The sequence below is a fragment of the Gadus morhua genome, chromosome 6, assembly GCF_902167405.1.
Source record: "Gadus morhua chromosome 6, gadMor3.0, whole genome shotgun sequence".
NCBI lineage: Eukaryota > Metazoa > Chordata > Actinopteri > Gadiformes > Gadidae > Gadus > Gadus morhua.
In genome coordinates this window covers 26,946,325-26,972,481 of record NC_044053.1, presented here as the reverse complement: position 1 = coordinate 26,972,481, position 26,157 = coordinate 26,946,325, and the positions used below count along the sequence as shown (strand labels likewise).

The 26,157-nt window shown below is 42.8% G+C and overlaps 1 protein-coding gene across 1 annotated transcript; it reads right to left on the bottom strand.

Annotated features, from left to right (window-relative positions):
• Positions 1–219: 219 nt before the first annotated feature.
• ercc6l (excision repair cross-complementation group 6-like) lies at positions 220–25,911 on the bottom strand. Its single transcript, XM_030359439.1, has 3 exons — positions 25,720–25,911; positions 22,597–22,641; positions 220–4,306 (listed from the first exon to the last, which is right to left on the bottom strand). Exons 1-3 carry the CDS (start codon positions 25,791–25,793, stop codon positions 559–561), a joined length of 3,867 nt encoding a protein of 1,288 aa, XP_030215299.1. The 5' UTR covers positions 25,794–25,911; the 3' UTR covers positions 220–558.
• Between the last annotated feature and the right edge of the window lie 246 nt (positions 25,912–26,157).

The window sequence follows — 26,157 nt, the reverse complement described above, 5'->3', positions numbered from 1 at the left end:
CATGGGTCAACTCATTTTCTTGTTAAGAATACAAATCCATTTAATTGCCCAAATTATAAACTCTGTCTAACTGCATATTTATTTATTTATTTTTTTACATTGATTATTTGTCTTTGAAACTTCAAATTCCCCATTCGGGATCAATATTCCTCCTCGTTACCGTCATTTACAGCTTGTGGCGAATAGGTTGGTCGTTTTTTGGCAAATATCCATTCTTACTCCAAAGTTAACGGCATTTATTTAAAAGTTGTTTAGAACAGGCAAAAAAGAGAACAAATGAAAACAAACTCTTAACATGGCTGCTGTACCCCGGAATGTGTAACATTTATCATTAAAATATTTAAATCGACTAAATATGACAAAGGGTCAAACATTTCAAAGTGAAAAGAGCAAACATCCAATTCAACAATGAATTTGCACTGTGTTAAACTGTACATTATTGTATATAATTAAATATAGCATAGATTGAATATGTAGCTGAAACATATGTTATGCAAGACGGCTTCTTATTAGATACAATTAGAGAAAAATGTTATAGAAAACAGGTCTAAATGTTGCTTATCGAGGGAATTTTCTTGGCAGACTTGATCTTCTTTGATCGCTCATCTGTCGGTACAACTGGATAACCAATAGCTGAATTTCATTATCACCACTGGAGATGTCGATAGCCTTCAAGAATAAGTCCAGAGCATCTTGTAACTTCCCTTCACCGTAGTACTGCTTCCCTCTGCAGACCAGTTCCTCATAACCCTTTCCCTCAGAATCAAATGACTGGTCGGAGCCGCTGGCCATTTGGTCAGAACCATTGCTTTCACTATGAACAGAGGCAGATTGTGGATCCGTGGTCGATTCCTCTAAAATCGATTTTGCATCTCCCCCAGACTGCGACACGCCCAATGATGCACTGACGTCGCTCTCTTGGTCATTTTCATCTTCCTCACTCTCCATCAGAATAATCTCTCCTTTGGTCTCATCTATCTCAAGTTTGTCCACAGAATGCACACTTGTTTCTTCTGAATCTCCACCTTCAACGCCCAATATATTTTCTGAAAATTGCTCCTCCTCAAAATCCAAATCGTTCTCCACATCCTCCACTATGGATTCAATCATAGATCGTCTGGAAGCAACAGAGATGTTTCCTCCAAAGCTTCTCCTGGCCTGGAGAGGAGTGCGTCCTGAGGGCAATGTTTTTGGGGTGGATGCTTCCAATGCTTGGAAAGAGTCAGTTAAGTTGCGGGACATCCGTCGTAGCTCCTCATCATTTACCCCCTCTTCTTCACTATCGGAGAACACTGTTGACCGTTTCTTCTTGGTCTTGATAATTGATTCATTGCCTGAATGGTCAGATTCAGAGACATAGGAGTGGTTGAGGCTCATCCTGTGCTCCTGTTTAAATTCTGCCAAGGACTTGTCTATATTGAAACTCCCCTGCATCTGAAGCTCCGAGAGCAACTTCATCTCTTGAGCTTCAACATCTGGTTCCTCCAGAAGGTCGTGAACAGTGGATATGGCATTTTCACTGTCATCTAGCAGTAGATGAAAATTTTCTTCAAAAGTCTTGACCTCTGAAGCGCTCATGGAAGCTTCCTCGTCGTTTAAGCTCACATTGGAGATTTTTAGGACAGAGGGTCTTTGACCAGGCAGGGGCTCATCGAGTGGGGGCTCTTCATCCATAGCAGTTGCTTGGTTCTTATAGTTGTCCAGTTCATAGAAGGACTCTTGATCGAGCTGTTTACGGTCATGGATATCACCTGAGACAGAACCATCCAGGCTTGCGTTATATTCGGAAGTAGCATCATCAGACTTCATATCTGATGACACATTGTGTACAGAGTTGTCCTCTGCCTTAACCTCACTCTGTTCAACTGTGAAGGAATGTTGTCTGGGAGAGGCATTTGGTTCAGTAGTATCTGAAGAGAGATCTGGTTGTTTTCCTTCCATACCGTCATCAATTGTTAGATCAATGAACCCATTTGTATTTTTCTGTTCACTTTCCTCCTTGGTGGATCCAGATTGGTCCAGTTCAACAACAACTGGTGACCCATCCGAGCCATCTTCAATGTACACTATGGGGGATCTGGGTTTACGGTTTGGAACTCGTCTTCCATTGGACATCTCCTTGTCTGGTTGCGTTGGCCGACGGTGCCACGCAGGTTCCGTGCTTGACTCCATATTCTCTGCCAGCTGCATGTGCAGCTCAGACTCTGCCTTCATTAGCACCTCAGCCTTCCGAACCCGCCCCTCAATGTACTGCTGGGCCTCCTGGTCTTCAGGATCTTCTTCATCATCATCATTCTGGTTGGAATCCAGGGAGAACAGGAGGTCGTGATCGGAAATCCCAAACATTTCCATAGAGTGAAGGTAAGCGATGTGCTCATCCAGCATGGGGTCGGTCCGTCTGTGACGTGAATGCAGAGACTGCAGCTGCATCTGGGTGGAGGAGGACCGCGTCTCTTGCAGGGTAAACAGCTCCTTCAGTTCCTGCTTGCTAAAGTAGCGGAAGGGATTCCTCTTGTCTCCGGTTGTCTGTCTGATGATGGAGTCTTTGAAAACCTGACGTCTGTAAATCTTCTCCTCTACAGTGCCGCAGGTGATCAGTCGATAGATGACCACGTTCTCTGTCTGTCCGATGCGGTATGCCCGGTCCACGGCCTGGGCGTCTGTGGCTGGGTTCCAGCTGGGGTCATAGATTACCACCCGGTTTGCTGCCGTCAAGGTGATGCCGACTCCCCCCACCTGTGTGGTCAGAAGAAAGACAGAGTATCGCTTGTCGTTTTGGAAAAGGGAGATCAGTCGCTCTCTCTCATCCAGCTTGGTTATCGTTCCATCAAGCCTAATCGTTTTGAAGCCTCTGTTTCCCAAGAGTCTTTCAAGGATATCAAGAACCTTTCGGAAGTGGGCGAAGACAAGTGTCCGGTGCCCTTCCATTTTGAGCCTCTCCAGCAGCTCCATCAGAAACACCATTTTCCCAGACTCTGCTATTAATATGTCGTCAGGGATGCCGTCGAGGCTGTGGGATGTCCCCTTTTCTTCTTTAGCCTGTAGGTTCTCGGGTGTAGAGTCGTGCAGGCCCAACTGGGCCATGGCTGCGGCAGACAGGAGCCGAGGGTGGTCGCAGAGTTTTTTTATAACATTGAGCTCAGCCAGAGGTGACCTGGTGGTGGTTAGCAGCTCCTTGATGTGGTCTAGAGAAAGGAATTGCCTGTAAATGTCCTCCTGGACATCACTCAAGTATGTCCAAATGATCAGGTCATTCTTCCTCCTCAGTTCAGGCATGATCGTGCCATTGTACTTTTCCGTTTCTGAGACTTCAATATCGCCATTTTCTGTCTTGGAACGTTGCTCCTTTTCCTTTTCGGAATTCTTTTTCTGCACATCAGCTTTTGTCCTGCGAAGAAAGTATGGTTGAATGATAGCAATTAGGTTTTGCGACATTTTTAATCCCAGAGTCTTTTCTCCCGGTGTGGCATCCTTCTCCCTGGCGCGTGTTATTGGGTTCTCGTACTCTGTTTTGAATGTTTTCGATGTGCCCAACAAGGCACCTTGACAAGCAAAGTCAAACAGAGCCCACATCTCCCTCAAGTTGTTCTGCACAGGGGTTCCTGTGAGAAGCACACGGTTTCGGGCAGGTATGGCATGGGCACTTTTAGCTGTTTTGGTTGATGAGGTCTTAATTTTGTGTGCCTCGTCCAGGATCATGTAATCCCATTTAAACTCCTGGCCATTGTAAGAGGCAATCTGCTGGCAGTTTAGAATCAGCATTTGGTAGGTTGTGATAACCACACCACCTCTCCTCTGAACCTTCTCAAGGTTCCTGGTCCGTTCCACTTTGCTTGTACCATGAAACTCTTTGACCCTCATCCCAGGAGTCCACTTGGCAAACTCTTTGGTCCAGTTTGTAATGAGCGAAGTGGGCAAGACAAGTAGTGTGTGTTTGACCAGCTCAGCGTCATACATGCCCGAGAGGAAAGCGATGACTTGGATGGTCTTTCCCAGGCCCATGTCGTCTGCGAGGATCCCGCCTTTGAGACCATCCCTGTGTAGGCTGTACATGAAGGACACACCCTTTATCTGGTGCTCGTACAGCTTGTCGTGGAGCTCTCTGAAAAGCATAAGACCGCTGTTGTCGATATTGACAAACTCTTCGTCCTCACTCTCCGAGGCCTGTTCTGCGATGAGCTCTTCGATTTTTTGGATTCTGCTTTTAAGTTTTTCACTTGGGTGAATTTTGTGAGCCCGCTTAAAGAAGTCCAGTGCTTTAGACATATCCCCCTGTCTGGCTGCATTTTTTCCATCCTTTATGTAGCTATAAAAAAAAAAGAAGAAAAAGATGATTACTCATTGATTAAAGATTATTTGTTTCACATTTCATTGTACATTGCAGTGATAACCGGGCAGAGTAATTAAACATGTTAATCCGCTGGTCCACTAGGTTGCAGCAACTCTCTATTGCTACAATTGAGTTAACCTATAGAAAAGCACAGAACAAGTTCAGTCAGTGATGTGCCCTGGCTTTGCCATGTTAAGTTAAGCTGCACACTGCGTTTGTCAGGAACGAAATAAAGCTCCTTCAATGTGCAATAAGAACCCTCCCGTGAGTTACTACATAAATGGCGACGAGGATAAACTAAAGCCGATGCCTCGTGGGGATGCAAGCAAACAGTAAGGCTACGTTTATATGATGACGGTCTGAACAGAAGACGCAAAAGTGGCGTCCCGTCTTCACTTTTTATTCAGCGTTTAGACAAGCGTTTTCGGGGGAAACCTGCGTGCAAACGGTGACGCAAAAGTGTGTGGAATTCGATTGGGTATGAATGTATGGCGGCTAGATGGTGCTGTGATACACTATCACACAACACCGCCATGTCTGAGTGCATGCAAAGAATCTTCCTTCTTCTCTTATTTGCGACGCGAAAACCAAAACATAAATTATAGATCCTTCTCTGTTCAGTATATCCTGTATATTTTGTGGAAAGACTACTGTAAGTTTATTAGAGCTGCCAAACAGCTTGACGGTCCGACGCCGTGACGGTCAAACATGTTTGTTTATTTCCCTGCACTGGGGCATGTATGTGACGTAAACCCTTATGCGACCTGAGCAGAGTTTTGCGTCTTGGCAGTGTAGACGGAAACGCTACGGCGGAGCATATTCAAGTTTTCCACTCTGGAGGGTGGTCTCAGATTTTTGCGTTTTTAGGCCCCAAAAACGCCGTCACCGTCTAAACGAAAGGCACTTCCGATAAAATATTTTGTCGTTTTTACCCGCAAGCGTCCTTGTGTAAACGTGGCCTAAGACTCTGTAAAGTTGCTGCGTTAGCTTTAGTGAATCTGAATCCGAATCGGACGTTCCCCAAAAATAATCATGGCGGCGGCTTTGGTAGGGAGCACCGCTCCGTTCGAAGTGAGACGCAGACGTGGGAAGAATATTGTGAGGTTCTCCACCATTTTTTTTAAGCTAATGAAATCACAGAGGTAAGTCGGCAGAAAGCTATATTGCTCAGTTCAGTGGGAAGTCAAACGTACAGCCTCGTGAGGCTTGTCAGTCCCGCCAAGCCCGGCGGTTTGCCGAACTGGTCAAGATTTTAAAAGGAACATTTCAACCCCAAACCCAGCGAGATTGTGCAGCGGTTCTAGTTTATTTCCAGACAGGGCTCCAGACTGCGACCAAAATTTGAGAATGCTCGACTGAATTTTACAGCAAATTTGCCCCTTTTTAAAAAAAAATGTACACGTTAAACGTGGAAGGGGCGCGTCAATGAATCCGGAATCTGTAGCAGGCCAATGAGTGTGAGAAAGATAGGAAGGAGGATGATGATTCAGAGGATCGTGTGGCTAAAAAGGGCCAGACCCAAAATTTTAGGGAAGACTGGCTGCGAGAATTCGGCTGGTTAAGGTACTGCAAGCAGGGCTTCCGGCTTAGCGATCAATGGAGTAAGACGTGACTTTGGAAGCTCCTGCAACATTTGCTAAATTATTTAATTTTGGCACATTTTTACTCTTTCTTTTGGTTTGAATTTATCCCAACACATTACTTTCGACTTATTGCCTTCCAAAATGCCTCCTAAACCGAAACCCGGGAGCAATTTACCTCCACAACCACAACGGCCTGCCGCGAATACGACATCCCCACCACACAGTGGCCATGCACGCCCGGACAGAGGCGCTAGCCCCCCGGCAGATATTGCTATGTCCGGTTAGCAATATCTATCTACGAGCTGCTCCGCTCCTTACGCAGCGAGATGGCTGCTATTTTCAAGACTGAGCTTCATACAGCTCTGGGCTAGGGCTGGGCGATATGACGATATATATCGTGTGATGATATAAAAATGTCTATCGTTTCATATTATCCTCTATCGTTTACATCGTCTTGTCGCAAATCACACTCTTTACGGTAATATTTTACGTCATTTGGACAACGCTTTACATTCTTCCACACGGCACATGAACGCAACACAAACAAACATGGAGGAGAGTGAACGTGACAATTCTGAATAGGAGAAGGACTCCCATGACCAGCATAGACAAAGTGACCTTGTACCTAAAATAGGGGCTACGAAATAGGCCTTTCCATGTGGTCACTTTATATAAACTACCGTAATTTTCGGACTATAAGACGTGCCTTCTTTTTCTTATTTTTAGATTCTGCGGCTTATGTAACGGTGCGGCAGAGGACAGCTGATTTGGAACGGAACAACAGCTGTTCGCTTTCACGGGGAAAAACTAAGGAACTTCAACCTACTTAGGCCTACTAATTAACCTTCAAAAGCTATTAAATCTTCAACAAAATATGCAGATACTGTCAAAATCGGTTCCAGGGAGTACATAGGGATTATTAATGTTGTTTTTGATGGTGTTTTTTTCTGGAACGAGTATTCGCTCGGAAAACCCACGAGTATTCGAAGCCTGAAAAATGGCATTTTGGCCAGCCTTAATGGTAATTAAACATTAAAACACCTGTGGTTTATAGTCCAGTGTGGCTTATGTACACATCATTCAATTTAGCTGCTGCGGCTTATACTCCAGTGCGCCTTATAGTGCGGTAAATACGGCATTTAATCATTGAATTTACAGAAAATGTACTATATCGTGATAGATATCGTTATCGGGAAATGAATGAACTATATCGGGATATGATATTTTGGTCATATCGCCCAGCCCTACTATGGGCAAGAATTTATCTTCTATCTAGACGGAGCAGTAGGCAGTAAAGTCTGAGTTAGCTCAAAGTATAACCAACAACCAGTCCGAGGTAAACACTCTAAAGTGCACCGTAGGCGAAATGGAAACTTCTCTCTCCACGTGCACCGACGACGTTGCCGAACTCCAGGCTAAAGTGGACGATATGGCAGCCGAACTCGCAAGGTTGGATAATAAATGTGAGGATCTTGAGGCAAGATCACGGCGCAATAATATACAGATCCTGGGTATTCCTGAGGGTTCGGCCAACTCCTCCACTACAACGGCCGTCTCTACTCTGCTCAAGGAGGCATTTAAACTTGACAAAGAGCCCCTCCTCGACTGCTCTCATCGCACTCTTCAACCGAAGCCAGGACCCGGAGATCGCCCTCGCCCTATTATTGCTCGTCTGCATTATCACACAGACTGTGTCGACATCCTGAGGCGCGCCAGAGCCGAACAGCGGACCACCCTGCTTATATTTGGTGGCGACATGAACTGTGTAATTGACCCCAAACTTGACCGCTCTAGTCCCCGTGTGGTAGAAATTAGTGAGTATATTCTATGGTAAACCATGATTATTAATAGGTTTTATATTTTTAATGGTGGAAACCACAAGATGCTTGCAGAGTCTGGGTTCAGAGCAGATGGTAGGTGCACAGGAATGTATAGGGAACTGGGGGGAAGCTAAGTTGGTCTCAGCCCTTTCAGCCTTGGGTCAAGCTAAAGTTGACCTCAGCCCTTTCAGCTTTGGGTCATCTTGGTTAATGAGGTTGATCCATGCAGACCTCAGAACTGGGCAGTTGATAACATGCTGGGACGAAGATTGACGGGCGGAAACCCCGTTGTGACTCCATTGTAAACAAAGAAATTCTTGTATGTGGGTATGTGCATAAAGAGGAGCTGGAGTCTATGTTCGAGAGTGACTCTGCAGACCCACTCAGGCTGTTGTCGTTGTTGTTTTTCTGCACGATAAAGTCTTTTGTCAATTCTTGCTCCGGACCCCTCGTTTTATTTTACCCTCTCTCTCTTAAATTAGTCTAAGTGTTTTATATCTCGGTTAATCTTCTATACCCGCTCCCTGGCCCCATCGTCAATGCCAAAGGCAATTTCTGACTTTATGTCAAAAAATGGTTGCATTGATCCTTGGAGATTCCTTTAACCCCATTTAAAAGAATACTCATTTTTTTCACCAATGCATCAGTCCTTTTCTTACTGATTATTATTTTATTGATGCCAAACTGATTTCTAAAGTGAAAGCTGCTGAATATCATCCTATTGTTATTTCTGACCATGCCCCTCTCTCTGGATATTCAGCTCTCCCCTCAACCTAAGTACTCTGGTTTATGGAGGTTCAATACCTTACTTTTGTCAGACCAAAAATTCAATAAGTTAATTGCGACCACAATTGATGATTTTATTGCGACCAATCAGAACGAGTTGGGACCCATCTCTTCGTCATTGCTGTGGGAATCACTAAAGGCGGTCTTGCGGGGCCAAATTATTTCCTATTCTGCACATTTGAACAAAACCCGTAAAAATAAACTTCAAGAACTCTCCACTAATATTGGCAATTTAGACCATCAACTAGTTGCCGGCCCCTGTCCTAATTTGCTCAAACGTTGTGTAGAATTACAGACTGAATTTGATCTCATCACAACCGCTGATGCGGAGCGTTTGCTTTTGCGCTCACGCTCTACATATTATGAACATGGGGATAAGGCAGGTCGACTCCTGGCTCACCAGCTACGCCACCAGGGAGCCTCACGTGTAATTGCTCAGATAAAAGATTTGTCTGGCAATTTACATACTGACCCTACTTCCATTAACTCGTTTTTTTCATCTTTCTATTCCTCCCTATATAAGTCGGAGACATCATCTGACCCCACCGAAACTAAATCTTTCTTAGACAGTCTAAATTTCCCTGTAATAAATCCAGACGTTGCCAAACAACTGGACTCACCACTCACAGTAGAGGAAATCACTTGCCCTATGAAAACCATGCAAAATAACAAAACTCCTGGCCCTGACGGATACCCAGTTGAATTTTTTAAACAATTTCAGCATAAACTGGCCCCCCTGTTGCATTCTGTTTACATTGAATCCTTACAGAATGGCTCTCTGCCTCCCACTTTGAGGCAAGCCTCAATAAGTCTGCTTCTAAAGAAAGACAAAGACCCTGAGCTCTGCAGCTCATATAGACCGCTCTCGTTAATAAATGTGGATGCTAAGATCCTTGCTAAGGCTCTGGCCCGTCGCTTGGAAAACATTCTCCCCACTATTGTCTCAGAGGAACAAACTGGATTCATAAAAGGACGCCAGCTGTTCTATAATGTACGCACCCTCTTAAATATTATTTATTCTAAAAGCACCACAACAGTTCCTGAACTAGTTATCTCTGTTTACGCCGAAAAAGCTTTCGACAGGGTCAAATGGGACTACTTGCTGGCTGTGTTGAACAAATTTGGTATGGGTACTAGGGATGGGCGTGAGGAATCGATTACTCGAGTACTCCTCGTTACAAATGAACTCGGTTGGTGGACAGGCAAACTCGAGTTTGCATATACACACACAAACAAAGTTTTCTGAAGCAAATGTATCAATTTTCTGTCGGCGCCACTAACGCATGACGTGGGCACAAAGAAAAGGAAATGCATCCATTTCCATGGCGCGTTCCGTGCCGTGTGCAGGCACGCCAGAATTCAAAAAGTTAAGAGATGGCGGTTAAAGCAAAGCGCAGCGAAGAATTGAAATACTTTAAAGAAATAGGAGATCATAAGGTGAAATGTAAAATATGCCAAGCGAAATCGAGCTACCAGAAAGTACTATGCGGCAACATATGCTCCTGAAACACAACGGTGAGTTCGGGAAAGCAGACCCACAGCAACGGTGAAAGTGAAAGTGTGTCGGCTATTTTCACCGCCGCAAGACGCAGCTGTAATCCCGGGCGTGTAGAGAAGATCACAACGCTGAGTATTTCCATAGTCCATTTGCTGCCGTTTTATTTGCAGCTTTAAATTATTTGCAATGGTTAGGCTACTTGTTTCGTTTTTTTTAAACTGTTACAGGGCTTGGTTCGATGTGATTTAAATTGTGAGACGCATATTTATTTTTGTAAGGATAATGTGTTTTGAACGTTTGCAAAAATAAATAATCTCTGATAACTCTGACTGTTTTGATGGAGAATAAGCATTACATGTTTGGTTGGTAATATTGCCGTTCATCAGGCCTATTCCTGCTGCAGATGCGTTGCATTCTAAAAATAGATTTGATTTAACGAGTACTCGATTGATCCTCGAGGAATTCCTTCGATCACTCGAGTTTGGAATTTACTACTCGTGCCCATCCCTAATGGGTACTACGTATATTCAATTTGTGGATACGCCTGCTTTATACAGCTCCACAAGCCAGCGTCACTACAAATGGCATTCAATCCAGCTTTTTTACTCTGTCTCGTGGCACTCGGCAGGGATGTCCCTTACCCCTATTTATTATTTGCCCTAGCAATAGAACCCCTGTCTATCTATCTCAGGTCCTCTCTCATTTTCACCGGTGTATCAAGGTCGGATATGGTATTTAAGCTTCCTCTTTATGCTGATGACCTATTACTGTATGTCTCGGACCCAGTTCGCTCTATACCAGCCATCTTATCCTACCTAAAGACATTTGGTTCATTTTCAGGGTATAAAGTCTGGCTTCAAGTATCTAGGGATCAATGTAACAAGAACATTAAAGTTACTTTTTTCTTCCAACTTTTCCCCCCTTCTGATCAAAATCAAATCTGACCTTCAAAGATGGAGAAGTTTACCCTCGTCTTTGATTGGAATAATTAATACAGTGAAAATGAACATTCTGCCAAAATTTCTGTTTTTGTTTCACTGTCTCCCCCCATTTTTGCCTAAAAGTTTTTTTAAAACCATTGATCAAATTATTTCAGGCTTCTTATGGTGTGGAAAGGTTCCCAGAGTCCGTAAATCATTATTGGAGATGCAAATTTAATGGTGGTTTATCGCTCCCTAATTTTCAACTGTATTACTGGGCGGCACACATCCACAAAATTACATTTTGGTTTAATTCAAGTGATCCACCATGGTGTAAGTTGGAGGCTCAGTCTTGTTTTTTGTCTTCTCTATTGGCCCCAATTACCTCCTCTATCCCAACCAGCCCAACTCTAGCTTCACAGACAACCAAGTAGTGAGTTCCACACTCAAGATCTGGTACCAATTCAGGAGACGGTTTAAATTTATTTTGGCTTCAACTTCAGCTCTCTTACTAAAGAATCACCTATTCAAACCCGCATTCACAGACTCCACCTTTTCTGTATGGCACGGTAAAGGCCTGATCTTTTTTAAAAACCTGTATAGAGACGGTATTTTCCGTAGCTTTACAGACCTGTCTTGTGTATATCAGCTCCCTTCCTCTCATTTATTTCGCTATTTTCAAATCAGACACTGTCAAATCGCTATTTCCAACCTTCCCCTCCTCACCTACGGTTCAGTTGTGGGAAGAGTTTCTCTGTTCCAGCCCCTTTCAAAAATCTCTTATTTCTAAAACGTATAACAAACTCCTGTCCTATGACAACTTACCATCCACTAAGGTCAAGACGGCCTGGGAGCAGGAACTTGGGCTGAACTTAGAGGATAGCTACTGGGAGTTAGCTCTTGACAAAATTCACAAAAGCTATTTAAAGATATTTAGAGTCCATTTTTCCAAAGCTCGACTGTCACAAATTTATCCCAGTGTCATTGATAGCTGCGATAGATGTCATTCTGCATCCTTTTAACCCATATGTTTTATTCTTGCCCTCTACTATCTCGCTTCTGGCAGAACTACTTTGATACAATGTCAAAAATACTTTTGAGGACAATAATTGTGTCTCCCCATATTGCTATATTTGGGATACCTGTTGATTACAAGCGTTATACTTCCAAGCACAGACATTTTAGCCTTCACCTCTTTACTGGCGAGACGTCAGCTTCTCCTTAACTGGAAGTCAACTAAAGCTCCCTCCAGCTCTTGATGGCTCAGTGATGTAATGTCTTTCCTCAAGTTAGAGAAGATTAAATATTCCCTGCGAGGTAACAGACAAGTTCTACAACAAGTGGCAATCCTTCTTAACGTTTTTCAACTCGCTTTCTTCTATGTCTCCTGACTGTCGGCAAACTCCATGAACTGCGAATGTTGCAGTCGCTACCCAAGAAATGCGGGGAACACCAAGTTTGCAGACACTGCAGGTACTTCGAAAACAATACGCTAGTTAAGCACAATAAACACAAAACTCGACTGAACGAACGAACGAACAAAAGATTCGTGAACGACTCCTCTTGGCGAACTGAATGACGCAAACTGAATGACGGAAACTAATGACTAAATCCAACCCTACCACCCAAACACCCAAACCCACAGCCAGTGATATGCGCACCAGACACTTTCTCGTGCGCACCAGACACTTTCTCGTGCGCACCAGACACTTTCTCGTGCGCACCAGACACTTTCTCGTGCGCACCAGACACTTTCTCGTGCGCTCCAGACACTTTCTCGTGCGCACCAGACACTTTCTCGTGCGCACCAGACACTTTCTCTTGCTCACGAGAAATGTTTAAAACATTATTTTTACCCCATGTCCCTTCACGAGTTCAGTACTCTCTACCACCGTGTCCGCCATGTTTTTGTTCAAAGTTTGTTGTGATGCGTAACGTCCGTGGGTGGGAGAACGCTACGTACATGTAAGGGGCTGGATTGAGCAGCAGAACATGGTTTGTAGGCTCAGAGAGCAGCGGTCGGCTTTATAAAATAGCGCTCGCAAGTCAACATCAAATAACATAATATACCGGTATGGCGATATTGTCCTCCCAACTACATATCGCTTTCAAAAAAATACCGGTATAATTTTAAAACCGGTATATCGCCCAGCCCTAGGAAGAAGGCACCGATAGAAGGTTACAGTTATGTACTGGAATGCTACTGGACAGAGATGGGTTGCCGAGTTAGCTGACTTTAATTTCAAAATCAAAGACAGTCCAGGCAAAGCAAATGCTGATGCAGACGGATTATCAAGAATGCCAATGGATTTTGAGAGCTTCAAGAGTCAGTGCATCCAGTCAGTCTGTCAGGATGCCGTCAGAGCAACAGAACAGGGCATTTTAGTCCAACAAAAAGAACCAAGCCCACTCCTCAGTTCAGTGTTGTTTAATGCTCTCAAGGCACAGATGGAAGATGAGACGTTGCTCAATACTGTTCATTCGTTATCCAGAGAAGTGATACAGACAGCTCAGCAACAAGACCCTGTCGCAGAATGTATGAATACAAAGAGAGAAATGAGAAGCCTACTGTACAAGAGCTAAAGGGTGAAAGTGTTGAGTTTAAAGCGCTGGTAAGAGAGTGGGGCAAGCTTGAAATCAGAGCAGATGGGACTATGTACCGGAGAACTCAAACAAAATGTCAGCTTGTACTCCCAGAAACATAGCGCCCGCTCATCCTAAATGAGCTTCATAAGGAAATGGGCCATTTGGGTACAGAAAGGACAGTAAACTTGATCAGAGACCACTTCTGATGAGGTGAGGACAGTCCTGTGTTTGAAGTGGAACCAGAATGTGGACGAGGCAGGACAAGAATCCTTCACAGAAACATGCTTTTACCCTGTGACTTCCTCCCGGTCACCACACCTGAAGAGAACACTACCACCACAACTCATACAAAGAGATGTAACAGGGACAAAAAACAAACAAAAACATGTGACTGGAGAAGCACAACAAATTGACATTGAGGACTCGGATGATGATTTTCCCACACTGACATTCACTTGTTCTCCAGGCCCACCATCCCTTAACCCCACAACTGAGGAGTTGTAACCACAAGCCGAAGAGGCTGTCCCGGAAGTGTGTGAGCCTCATCTTGTTGAAGACAAACAGACCCACATAGCAGCTTTGGACGACCGCGCAGCGAAGGCTGCTGGTGTCGATGAGGTCAGCTCAGAGGATGAAATTATTGAGTCAGAGCTGCGGGACCCGTATCCAAAGAGACAGAGGAGGCATCCCAAAACACTGACTTATGATAGACTTGGCCAGCCACACTTCACAGAACGAATTGGTCCACCCAGGGGATAGATGTAAGAGGCTACTGGCGGCCCTGGTAGTGAACTAAAAGGGACTTTGCAAACCGAAAAGACACTCCTTACCTATTTTGAATGATACCATGATGTACCTTGTGTTTATTTTGTAGTAGGTAACACAGACTGTTGGCTGATTGATGTGTTGGGTATCAATTATGGAGAAAGGAAATGACTCAACCGCATGTGTGAATAAAGGGAGGTGTAATATGCATTAAATGTGTTTGGGGTACGAAGACTATTAGGAGTATCCCTGATTGCATTGCAAGGTAGTCTGGGTACCTCATAAACAAGGTTATAACCTTAATGTCCCCATTCAATTTTATGCATGTCGCTGTATTTGTGTGAAGGGCAAGAAGGTATATATTTGTGTGAAAGGCAAGAAGGTATACGACGAAGTCGGGACGACATGTTTTCTTTCAAGTGGGGGAGAGTGTAGAGGTATAGGTTAACATGGTCAAAATTTTATGCATTTCAATTTTGTGGGCAATCTAGACGGTTAATTCAGAGCCCCCCCAAGTTAATTTCATACATGTTCTATAAATGCATTATTGAGTTTTCCTGTTTCATGCCTGTTAATATTCTAAGGTGTAATGCCTAAGTTCCGACGCTATTGAAGTAATGAGGAGGTTTGGAGCAGAAGAAGAGAACTCCGTTGTTGATGTGTTTTTATTTCTGTCGTAGAAGAAGAATTTTTTTGGATGACTGAGTAGTAGATTACAGCCTGAGTGAGAAGAACGCTGGCACATTGTATTGTTGGAACATATCGCTTCTTGTTTGCTTTAAAATAAAAGAGTGTTACTCCAACGCAAGTACAGCCTCTGCCTGCGTTTCTGTAAGCCATCGCTTACAGAAACGTTCTTAAGATAGATATCTTTATAATTGTATTTCTTTGCAGGCTTCCAAAGCCTTCATCCATCAAAAATGTTGCCACACAGAGAATAATTGACCAAAATATTTGACTGTGATGACAGGTCTGGATGATGTAGCATAACCATCTCCCCTTATAGCATTTATATTGTCAAATAATATAGAAACAAACAAGGAAAGGGAGATGGTGTGACCAAAAATAAGGGGCAGGATGTTATTCCAGATGTGAAGAATGTATATCGTGATTAAACTAGTTGTGGATTACAGAATGGATCCTGATAAACACGTTATGTCTGACTTGAAATTTGAAATGAACAAATCGAATAATCGATGACAGAAGAAATGTATATTATATAGCAGTCCCTGACAAACTATAGCATAAGTCTGCGGAGGTTGGTTCAATACTTAAAATAGATGTTTTATAGAGAGAGAGCTATGCTACTCCGGGTTGACCGTAATGAGGCAGGAAGCGCTAGACGGCAGACAGACAAGCCCTTCTGGAAAGCTCAGAAAAGACAAAAGCTCTGACGGAAAGGAAGGACGGCAAAACACAAATGACGATTTGTTGCTTTCGTGATTGTTTTTAAAATAAAATATATCATATACAATAAATATACCATTATTTTGAGTATTATTCTACATAATTATTCTAGTAATGCATGTAACTATTAAATCCAGCTACGTAACAACCAGTCGTCAATTTCGTGTCAGGATGGCAAGAAGCTACTTTTGTCCACTAAAATGATATCCGGTTTGCCGTCTACCATCTGTCATTGCGGCCAGCCCCAGCAATTGTCTGTTCATGCGTTTGGTGACACTACACAATATTGTTATGTCAATACACAACAGAAAGTATATGGAGAATGGTTTGCACAGCCCAGTGATGCTGGTGTCTTTTATATGAAGGAGGGCATTCAAATATACTAGAAAGATCAATTAGGAGGCTGTTACCATACAGGAAGTTATGCAATGACTAGGTGACTTAGGGGTCAAGGTCCCTAACACTAAAGTTATAGACCTGGGGTCTCTATTATATCAAGGACGATCCCAAGGACGTTTACGATTATAAATTGCATAAGGTGCAGGCTCGTTTTGACCCCAGACTTTGATTTCTTTTTTACAAACCTTAAGTCACAAATTTCCAACCCATTCGTCCAAAAATGGGCAGGGCTCAACACTAATGTTTTTTTCAACTTGCCCGGTCGGGCCAGTAGGTCTGAATTCTACTTGCCCAAAGTCAATTTTCACTGGCCCCAAATATAAAGTTTTTTTTATTAGTGGTTATCAAATAACGACAAAGATTCAGGTAAATTGTTATATTTAATCTTTATATTATCAGCTTTGTGATAACCACATTTGCCTCCGCGTTCTGTTTAGTAAAAAGAACCGACAAGGCACCGGAGGACGGGTTATCAGCAACCCGCTTAGCTGCCATGCAAGCAAGATGGTGCTTGCTCTTATCGTGACACTCAAGCATCTGCTTTCTGAAAGATGACGTTCCTTTAAAAAACGAACTGCTTTCATCCGCCGTTGACGGGAACTTAAGGCAAACCTTGCAGAACATAGTTGGTGATTCCTCCACATCCTTGAGTATAACCCAGGGGATCTCCTTCTTCCAGGATTCTTGAAAAGTTTGCACGCAGCCATCTCCTAGTTCTTTATCAACTGACTGCGGTGTGCCCGCTACCTGCCGGGAGTCTCGCGGCCTCGATTTTGATTGGCCGAAGCCACATTCAAATAAAATCAAATAGTACACCAAGCATTATCCGACGAGGGCAAGGAAAGGGGGCAACATAATAGCTTTATCGATGATCGGAATTTAATTTTTTTTTTGCTTCGAGTCCTCCACTTGCCCGAACGGGCAAGCGGGTTGTCATAGTTATTTGCACAACATGGCGTTTTACTTGCCCCGGGACGTCGGGCAATCCTTATTGTTGAGCCCTGATGGGTAACTTTAATCTTCCCGCTGTGTAATACTCATTTACTCTGGAAGTCACACCCCTTTTCAGGCCCTTTTGAGATGGCCAGAGATGCCAAAATGCATAAACATGTTCCTGGTCCAGGTAAAGACAAATACGAGATTTGGATTTCTAGCTTGCAGAAAAAAGTTTTGCCCAAATGGGCTGGTTCCTTGACAGAGCCTCTCATAAGTATGGCCATCAGAATTTGGTGTAAAAGGCAGTTTTGGAGATAGGAAGGTTCTACTGCCCTGAGACTTGACAACCTAATTACGGGGCCCGACTGGGACCCCTACACCGAACCGTGGGAAAGGGTCTGTCCCCTTCCCCTGGCCACACGAGCCCAGCGAAAATGATCCGGTTTCGTTTTATGCGGTTCAGGAATATATCCGTAAAGACGGATTCATTACGATTTGCGGTTCAGGTGTCCACACGAATCCTAACACGAAACCGCATAGGCCCGGATGCATTTGAAACCACCCTCGGACATGGTTTCAGAAATGTGCGTTTTCGGGCACCGGATCCGCCGGCTCTGTCTGGCCGGTCGGCCGAAACGCAAGACTTATACGGTTTCACCAAAAAATCGGCTCCGTGTGGACGGGGCCTTAGGGTAAGGGTCCCCCCGATTCGCTGAGAGACATGAGATGTCCACAGAGAGATCCCAAGGAACGGGTTTCTATCTCTTGTCTACGAAAGATGAATTTATACCAACGGCTTGTGTTTCCAATGCATTATAATGGAGCATTTGATGACACTTTATAGCCTTTGCTGGGGGCTAGAGCCCCCAAATTTATAGTTTGAGTAGATCTTGATGCAGTTTCTTATTCGCAAGTCAATACATGTGCCCATTTATGGTTTCAGTATGTTAAATAAAATACAAACTAATATATATGAGCATTAACCCCTGCTCACACAAACTAGTTCAGGTTATCTAATCTGAAGCTCCAGGTCACTTACAGGGTCTAACATTGGCAAAATTTCAATTAACTATTTCAGTCTTTTCACATCTGGTTTTAGTTTTCTGTTTAGTTTTTTTTTTACACTTCACTTCCTGTCTGCCCATCATTCTACTGTCTGTCCAAAATGAGAAAATAAGATCAAAAGCAAAAGGAGGAAGAATTTTTAAACGAATTGCCAAACTGTTAATAATTGGTATTTCTATGATTTTTGATTCCTGCTAGGGCTGTCAACGAAGTTCGAATATTCATTCGAAATGTATCCAAAAAACGCGAATTCGAACGTGAAAATTAATATTCGAATGTGAAAAAAAAACTCTCCCGCGGTACAAGCGCCTCTATCTGCTTTGTGAATGAGCCTCTGTCTGTTCGCGATGTCCCTCATAATATTCGAATGTGAAAAAACACTCCCGCGGTACAACTGTAACAGACTAGTATTTTGAAGAGCGAATGTATTTGATCCCCTCGGGGTTTCCGTACTTGGATATAGGTATTCCAGCTCGGCTATGCCATTCAATAAGCATCCGAAGTAGAGCTCAGGGAGCTAGTAGTCTGGCTGGTGAAAGCTGCTATAACGCAATGTTCTCGGCAAAGTCCGAGACAGCTTTTTTTTCATGAATCCGAACGGTGCGTAGTGCTGGCCCTTTCGCTGGCATGGTGGAAGACGTAGGCGACATGCATTTTTTTCTTTATCGATTTTAATAGGCCTTCTCGATAAATGGTAAGCAAAGCAAGGAACGTTACCACTAGCATACTTTGTAACATTCAGAAGCGGGCGTCTTCTTCAGATTACTATAGTTTGCGCGCTTGCAGGTGTGGTGGTGAAATGCAAGCGATACAAAGTTGTGGCTTTTCATGATTAGGCCTCCACGTTACTGGGCTGTTTATAGGATATATATATATCCCACTAATTTGAACTAGGGATCGACCGATATATCGGTCGGCCGATATTATCGGCCGATATTCGCGTTTTTTACGTGCATCGGTATCGGCCGATACGCGGCTGATTTTCGCCGATATTTTTTATTTATTTTTTTTACTTGTTATACCTCACCTGTTTTTAATATTTGTTAAATATTGCTCATCTAATTTTTCTTACTTGTTTTACCTCACCTGTTTTTACTATTTGTTAAATATTGTTTTTTATATTGAAGTTCAATAAATGTTCCTTTTTTTAAATTGAGACTTGTAACATTTGTTATCAGTGTAATTTTTATGATTGAGGGAGCAAAAGCAGTATCGGCTCTAAATATCGGCTCTAAATATCGGTATCGGCGTATCAGAGTATCGGCTAAGGCTGATGAAAAAATATCGGTATCGTATCAGCCCTAAAAAATCTGTATCGGTCGATCCCTAATTTGAACCATGGTTTTGTCGCATTATTGACATATTGACGGCAACTGCGTAAAATAGGCAACCAGATATTCGAATAGTTCGAATTCGTGATTTTTTTCCAAACGAACATTCGAATGTCATTTTTGAGCAATTTTGACAGCCCTAATTCCTGCACCAAAAACTTTTTTTGTATTTCCAGTACAAATGAATTACAGATTATACTATAATTCCCTACCATGACCCAACCTCCAAGGAGATGAGCAGGACCATGGCCCAGTCCTGCATGAGTTCCTTAACTGGTGTGAACAATCCCATCTCCTCCTAAACACCTCAAAGAATAAAGAGATGGCTATTGACTTTAGGAGAGACAAAGCATTTCGTTCAACGATTATCCAAGGGCAGCCCATACAGTCTGTCCATGAGTATAAGTATTTGGGGGTGGTTTTAGACCACAAGTTGAAGTGGGAGCCGTACACGGAACTCATTCAGAAAAAAGGACAGCAAAGGCTTTACTTTTTTAAAAAGCTGATTTCATTTGATGTAGACCGTAAAATGGCTAAGATGTTCTACACTGCTTATGTGGAGAGTGTCTTGACCTTCTGCATAATCTGCTGGTTCAGCAGCGCAGCAGAAGCACAGAAGAGTAGGCTTAGGAAAATAGTGACCACTGCCAGCAAGCTGTTCGGTACTAATTTAAATAGTCTGGAAAACACCTACAGAGAGAGAGTTCAGAGTAAAGCAGAAATTATTTTAGCAAATTCAAAACACCCACTTTTCTCCACCTTCGAACTATTACCCTCAGGTAGCAGGTTTCGATACCCAGCCCTCTCCAAAAATAGAACAAAACAGTCATTCATTCCACAATCCATCAGCCTTTTAAACAAACATTTAAAAAGGTTTTAATTGTTGGTTTAAAATGACAACATCTTAGATGTGTCCCTGAACTATGTGGAAAATATGATGATTTGGGTTTTTTTGTCCCGTCAGTTGTTGTTTATCTTTATTTACTTTTTGTTGTTTGTTTTTTATGTCATTGTTGTTAACGGTCATGTGTATCTGTCTTTTCACTGAGAACAATTTCCCCAAGGGGACAATAAATTTCTAACTCCTCTATACAAGGATTACTAGTACCTATGGAGGGGAGAAAGGACAGACTTCAGTGTTTCCCATACATAGACCAATGGGTTGCGCAGCGCCACAGAATCAAAACCGAGCTCCACAAATTGATTCTGCTTTTTTTTTAATGCGATTTTTAAATATAAATATTGCTCCGTTCATTCATCTCCGCATAGCACTCATAGGATATGTAAGGGATAATGTAAAGAACGCCGGTCATTATCAAGAAAATAAGCCTCGACAGGGCGAACAGGACACAGACGTGCAGCGGAGGTGTCTTGCTTCGACCTGAGGGGGCTTAATTTCCATAATGACCGGCGATGTTCTATACATTATCCCGCTTATTACACGGTGATGAAGAGAAAGTTCTCTCACGGACACGTCGGACAGCAAAATATTTGATTTAATCTTAAGGCATGATCATGGGAAAAGTACTGGCAGCAAAGTTTACCGAGAACACATTCGACGAGACAATAGATTCACAAGATTCTTATAGGGAACATTTTCATTGTGGGAAGGGAGTGGGAGTGACCTTAGGCCAAGTAAATTTGTAATACAATGGGTGGGTATTGGACATGTCTGCAGGTTTGGCTCTAAACGAGTTTACACAACAAAGAAGTCAGTCGATTGGCCTGGTCACAAAACCAGACTTACTGGCTCCAGTGGGAACTTGAATACGAATTAACTTAACCTCTCAGTTTAAGAGAGGAAGGGATTTGTTTTAAGTTACAGGGAGAATGTATACAGTTCCTTCTAATGTAATAATTATATAAACAAGGTTAATATAATTTGTATGTGATTGTATATTTATAGTTATGATTGATATTTCCACGACACACGGCTACTTGCCAAAATGGAAAAATAACTTCACATGGTGTGTATTTTTACAATTTATTTGTTACCAGCATTCATAGTGTTGATCACCAGAGAAATGGTCCGCCAAAGACGTTGAAGTCGCTTAGCAACCGAAGACGTTGGGGTTGACAAGTTACTGGTAGGCCTACTTGCGGAGTAATACCAAAGACGTCATTAGAGGCAAAAAATCCTTTGTTTATCCTTGACAGCGGTCAATTATACTCATGATTATACAACGGGGGACCTAAATCCAGCGATCTGATTGGTTCCCAACTGTTGTATAATGAGCGTATACATAACTGCTATGACGCCCGATCATTTTGTGAAAGTTTGCATATCACTCCGCGACTGGAAGTAGAAACAGTTACAAAGTAAAACATATGTTGGATGATGGAGAGCGTGTAAATGTTGTTACTCCGGGAGTGAGCAAGGCGATGGAGAGACTAACGAAAGCTTAGGCACACGGCGAGTGAACTGTGATAGGATAGGATAAATTGCCGGCGAACCGCTCTATCGGAGCCTTCTCTCGGAGGGACGCTAAAGTGTGTTGCATAGCGACCGTCGATGCATAGCGGCAGCCAGGAGGGACTACTTTTTTGTATTCTTTAATTAAACGGCTATTTTGACTTTCTTGGTTTCTTTTTAAATGTAGTGTGTCTATGACTTTCGTTTCGCCATAATAGTAACCGTTGTATAAAAGCAATAGATCACTTCAGTCAGTGGCATGTGCTCATTATACCACTGTGAAGGGGGTCGCCGGCCCTCCGCTGCGCGTCGGGGCCGGACAACGCCCCTTAACAGTGGTATAATGAGCACATACCACAGCCTGGTGTGATCTATTGCTTAATTATACTTAGCAACGGTGAATGATCAAATATAATTCACCGCCGGAAGTTGTGAAGGGCCCATGCAAGTGAACGAAGCGTTCCAGGGCATTGAGAAGACCCTTGCAATAATTGCGATTAATGTGAAATGCGGTTATAGTTTATATATATATATTACGATGTTAGACCCCCAGGCCGTTCTGCTGGCGATTTTAATTTGCTCTGCAGCAGAGGCTGGAGATCGGGAGGTCTCCCGGTGGGCCGGTCCACTTTGAAATGTATTTTGTGCGCGATTGCTCGATTACGCGAATGAGCAATCGCGAAATGGCCCCCCGCCACACATTGCTACCTGGTCTGTCGGACACACTGCGACTTCAACCATTAACTCTCCTAGTTACCTGTGGTAGATGTCCATCTTGTCATTGGTCTCCGTGGACATCAACCTGCAAAAACACATTCAACAGTCAGAATACATACTTACAGCAGGGTCAATTCACACACCAGCTCGTGTTCTAACCCGAGGTCATGTAACTCTACTGTAAGGTTCGTTTATAAGACAGCAGGCATCCCCTTAATAGGTTTCAATAATAATAGTATGGTGCTGTGCATAATCAAACAAAACTGCTTGCGTGCGTCCGTTACGTCATATACAACAGGGGTTGACACTAGGGGTTGACATTAACGGTTGCCCGCTTGCCCGGGGCAACTAAAAGTAATATTTAGGCAAGTAGAGATTGATTTCTGGTTGCCCGAACGGGCAAGTGGATTTCTGAGGGTTTGTTAATATAAATGCTATTTATTCAAGTTTTTTTTAAATACTGAAGAACAGCCTTTTTATCCGCAAAAATCACACAAAATAGATGTATTTGCAATTGATCAGCGCGCTGTCTTCTCTTCTCTCGGACAGCGAATTAACAGAGACACATCGCTACAGCGCGAACAAAGCCCCGCCTTCTGTCACTCGCTCGCAGTGCGGTCTCTGGCAGTGATTCGGCGGCTTTAGCTAAAGGTTAGCCAACACAGCTAGCATCTCAAGTGTAGCGCCTCCGCAACCGGTTTAGGTAGAGAAGGAAAATGGAGTTGTGATGGAGGAGTGTAGCCTGGCTAACGCCAGACCTCATCTCAATCAACATTGAGAAGAGGTCTGGGAACCACACATTCGATTTCTCGTATTTGAGGCGTGGTTTACGATTGCCCGGAGCCGTTTATTGGGCGCTACGAATGTCTATCATATGAGTCTGTACGTAGCTCATGGCCAATCGTATCAATTATACCAGATGACGTATGTAGAGCGACAGAAATTCGATGAGGAAGAAGATGATGGGTGTGTCGCATCGTCGTCGTCATCGTCTTGCCGTCCCTCCCCGTTCTGTGATTGGTTCCCTATCTCAGGCAAAAATCGGGATGGAATCCAAGCTGCCTAGCAGCGCGAAATTAAATTGCGCGCAAAGCAGAATGGGTATACCCAGGCTAGGAGGAGTGCGGTTAAATACTTTGGATTGAGGCAAATTACCAAGGAAAGTCAAAAGACTCAATTGCAAGAACACGTAACACATGTAAAGTCATATGCAAGAACACACAATAGCGATCTTTCTCCCGTAATTGGACATGCACAAACTATACATTATATGACATCTGAGCCCCCAATGATTCCCAGTCCAAACCATATCATTCTGTGACTAAAACGCGCAAATAACCACTTAAGAAGAAACGTCCCCTTTTCTTTTAAAGGCACCCAGTGCAACTTTCGAGGCTTAAAAATAAACATTCAATTTCTAGTCTTTTTTACACGTAGTAAGTTTCAATAACTCCATACCATTACATACCGACATTCAAGCAGCAAAGATGAGACGTCGTTGTGTGGTGAGAACTGATAGAAAATCGATAACAACAACAATGCCGCCATTTTCTTTATTTTTTGTAACCTACAATAAATAAAGCAGGCTTCCAGTCAATGGAAAAATGGCTTCTCCCCACCGGCGATTGTTGTTGTTTACGATTTTCTATCAGTTCTCACCACACAGCGACGTCTCATCTTTGCTCCTTGAATGTCGATATGTAATGGTATGGAGTTATTGAAACTTACTACGTGTAAAAAAGACTAGAAATTGAATGTTTATTTTTCATTGAATGTTTACATAAAGTTGCACTGGGTGCCTTTAACCACCAGAAATTAAGTTTTACCTTTGTGATTTTTGTCCACAAAGTTGAATCTGATCGCATAAAACCACCATAAACAGATAATCCAGTGTCTGGGCCAAATTTTGCAACTAAAAATGGTGTTTACAATCAATGACTAAGAGAAGGTCTCTGAGGAAAAAAGGTTGCCTTCAATCAGAACACATGTTCTTCAGCGCAATCTAGTGGCCATATGTGCATTTGAGAGTGTTTGGCTTGGTGTCATTGATTATATTTGCCCTGAACTTTAAATAGAGGTGTCAAGCGTCAAAATTGTAAGATATCTACCTTTGTTTGTGTCTCATAGTAAGACAGTGCTACCAACTAATAAATGCTAACTGATAATTATTTCAGGTGGAAATGGTTTTCTTCCACTTATGCCGTGTTCCAGCTTTATCAACTTTAACCAAGTATTATCCACATTATATATTTCACTTGCACAACAATCTTTCTATTGGCACCAAAATGACATTATAGCCCTTGCAGTTATGGAGATATACTCTATTTACTTTGGCTACGTTATTTTCTGAAAAAACAAAACACATATATATACATACATACATATATATATATATATATATATATATATATATATATATCTCGAAAATGGTAGGCCTATAGTATATCGATATTTTTCCAGGTAGGCCTACAGTATCGAAGTTAGTAAATCCAGTATTGTGACTGAGAACAATACTAGAAACGCGATTGTGATTATTCAGTTAGACCTACAAGGAACGTGAAAGTTAAAAAAGACATATCTTTGCTACTACCGTGGACATTTAGTTATGTTATACATTTGCATAAAATCCAGATAAAAGCACGCAGGTCTACATATAACTGGGCGATAGTTTCGTTCGGTAAATAAGTAAACAAAGAGAAGTTTGTTCTTTTTTTAAACCCATGTGTGGAAGCTAACATTCAGCTTCAGTCTGAGCTAGGATGAGTTTACTGAGCCCCCCAAAACCAGGCCAGGTGCCTTGCAAAAAAAGGCCCGTTCACGATTCTGATTTTAATTTGGGTAAGTGAACATGACATTCACGCAAGTTGAAAATGACCTGTACTTGTCCGATGGGCAAGTGCTTTTGAAACCTTAGTGTCAACCCCTGTTAAGATGTCATACATGTAACTTTTCCTATGTCTCACTAACAGGAGGTACGAGATCACCAGTGTTCAAGGTTATCTTTAATGATACATTCCCTTTAGTCTGTATCTAAGAGCTGAGATAGCTGCAGTAACGTTACAGAGTAGCAGTCTTTTGATCTACCAATGACTCTAATTACTCGTGCTTTCTCCATGCTAGGGCTAACTTAGCAACTATCTGTCATAAATCATAAGTTACTTACTTCTCCAGTTTGTCGGATATACATGCTATGTTCTGGTCGGAACGTGAGACGTTCATTATTTCTTCGTCCGACATAATTTTAGCAAACCACCGTAACGAGTCTAGAAATGTGTTGTTTGTTGGACTCGAAGAATCGAAACCTCGGGTTCGTATATTTGAACATGCCACTTATCCCGCCAGGCCTTCCGAGCCAATCACAAACCGCTCCTCGTTGACGTCGGAAAGAATTGTCCTATCGAGATACTGGGATTTGCAAAGGGGCGTTGACAAGAGTACACGAACCAATGAATGAGGTTTCAATCCGGAAATATCCAACGTTGTTTTCTATGTTACGTCATGTGGGGTGTTCCACAAAGCCGGTTTTATCACATAACCGGGTAAGTTAACCCAGGGTTTGCTGTAACCCTAGGTTTTCCGTTCCAAAAGGATCACGGTATGT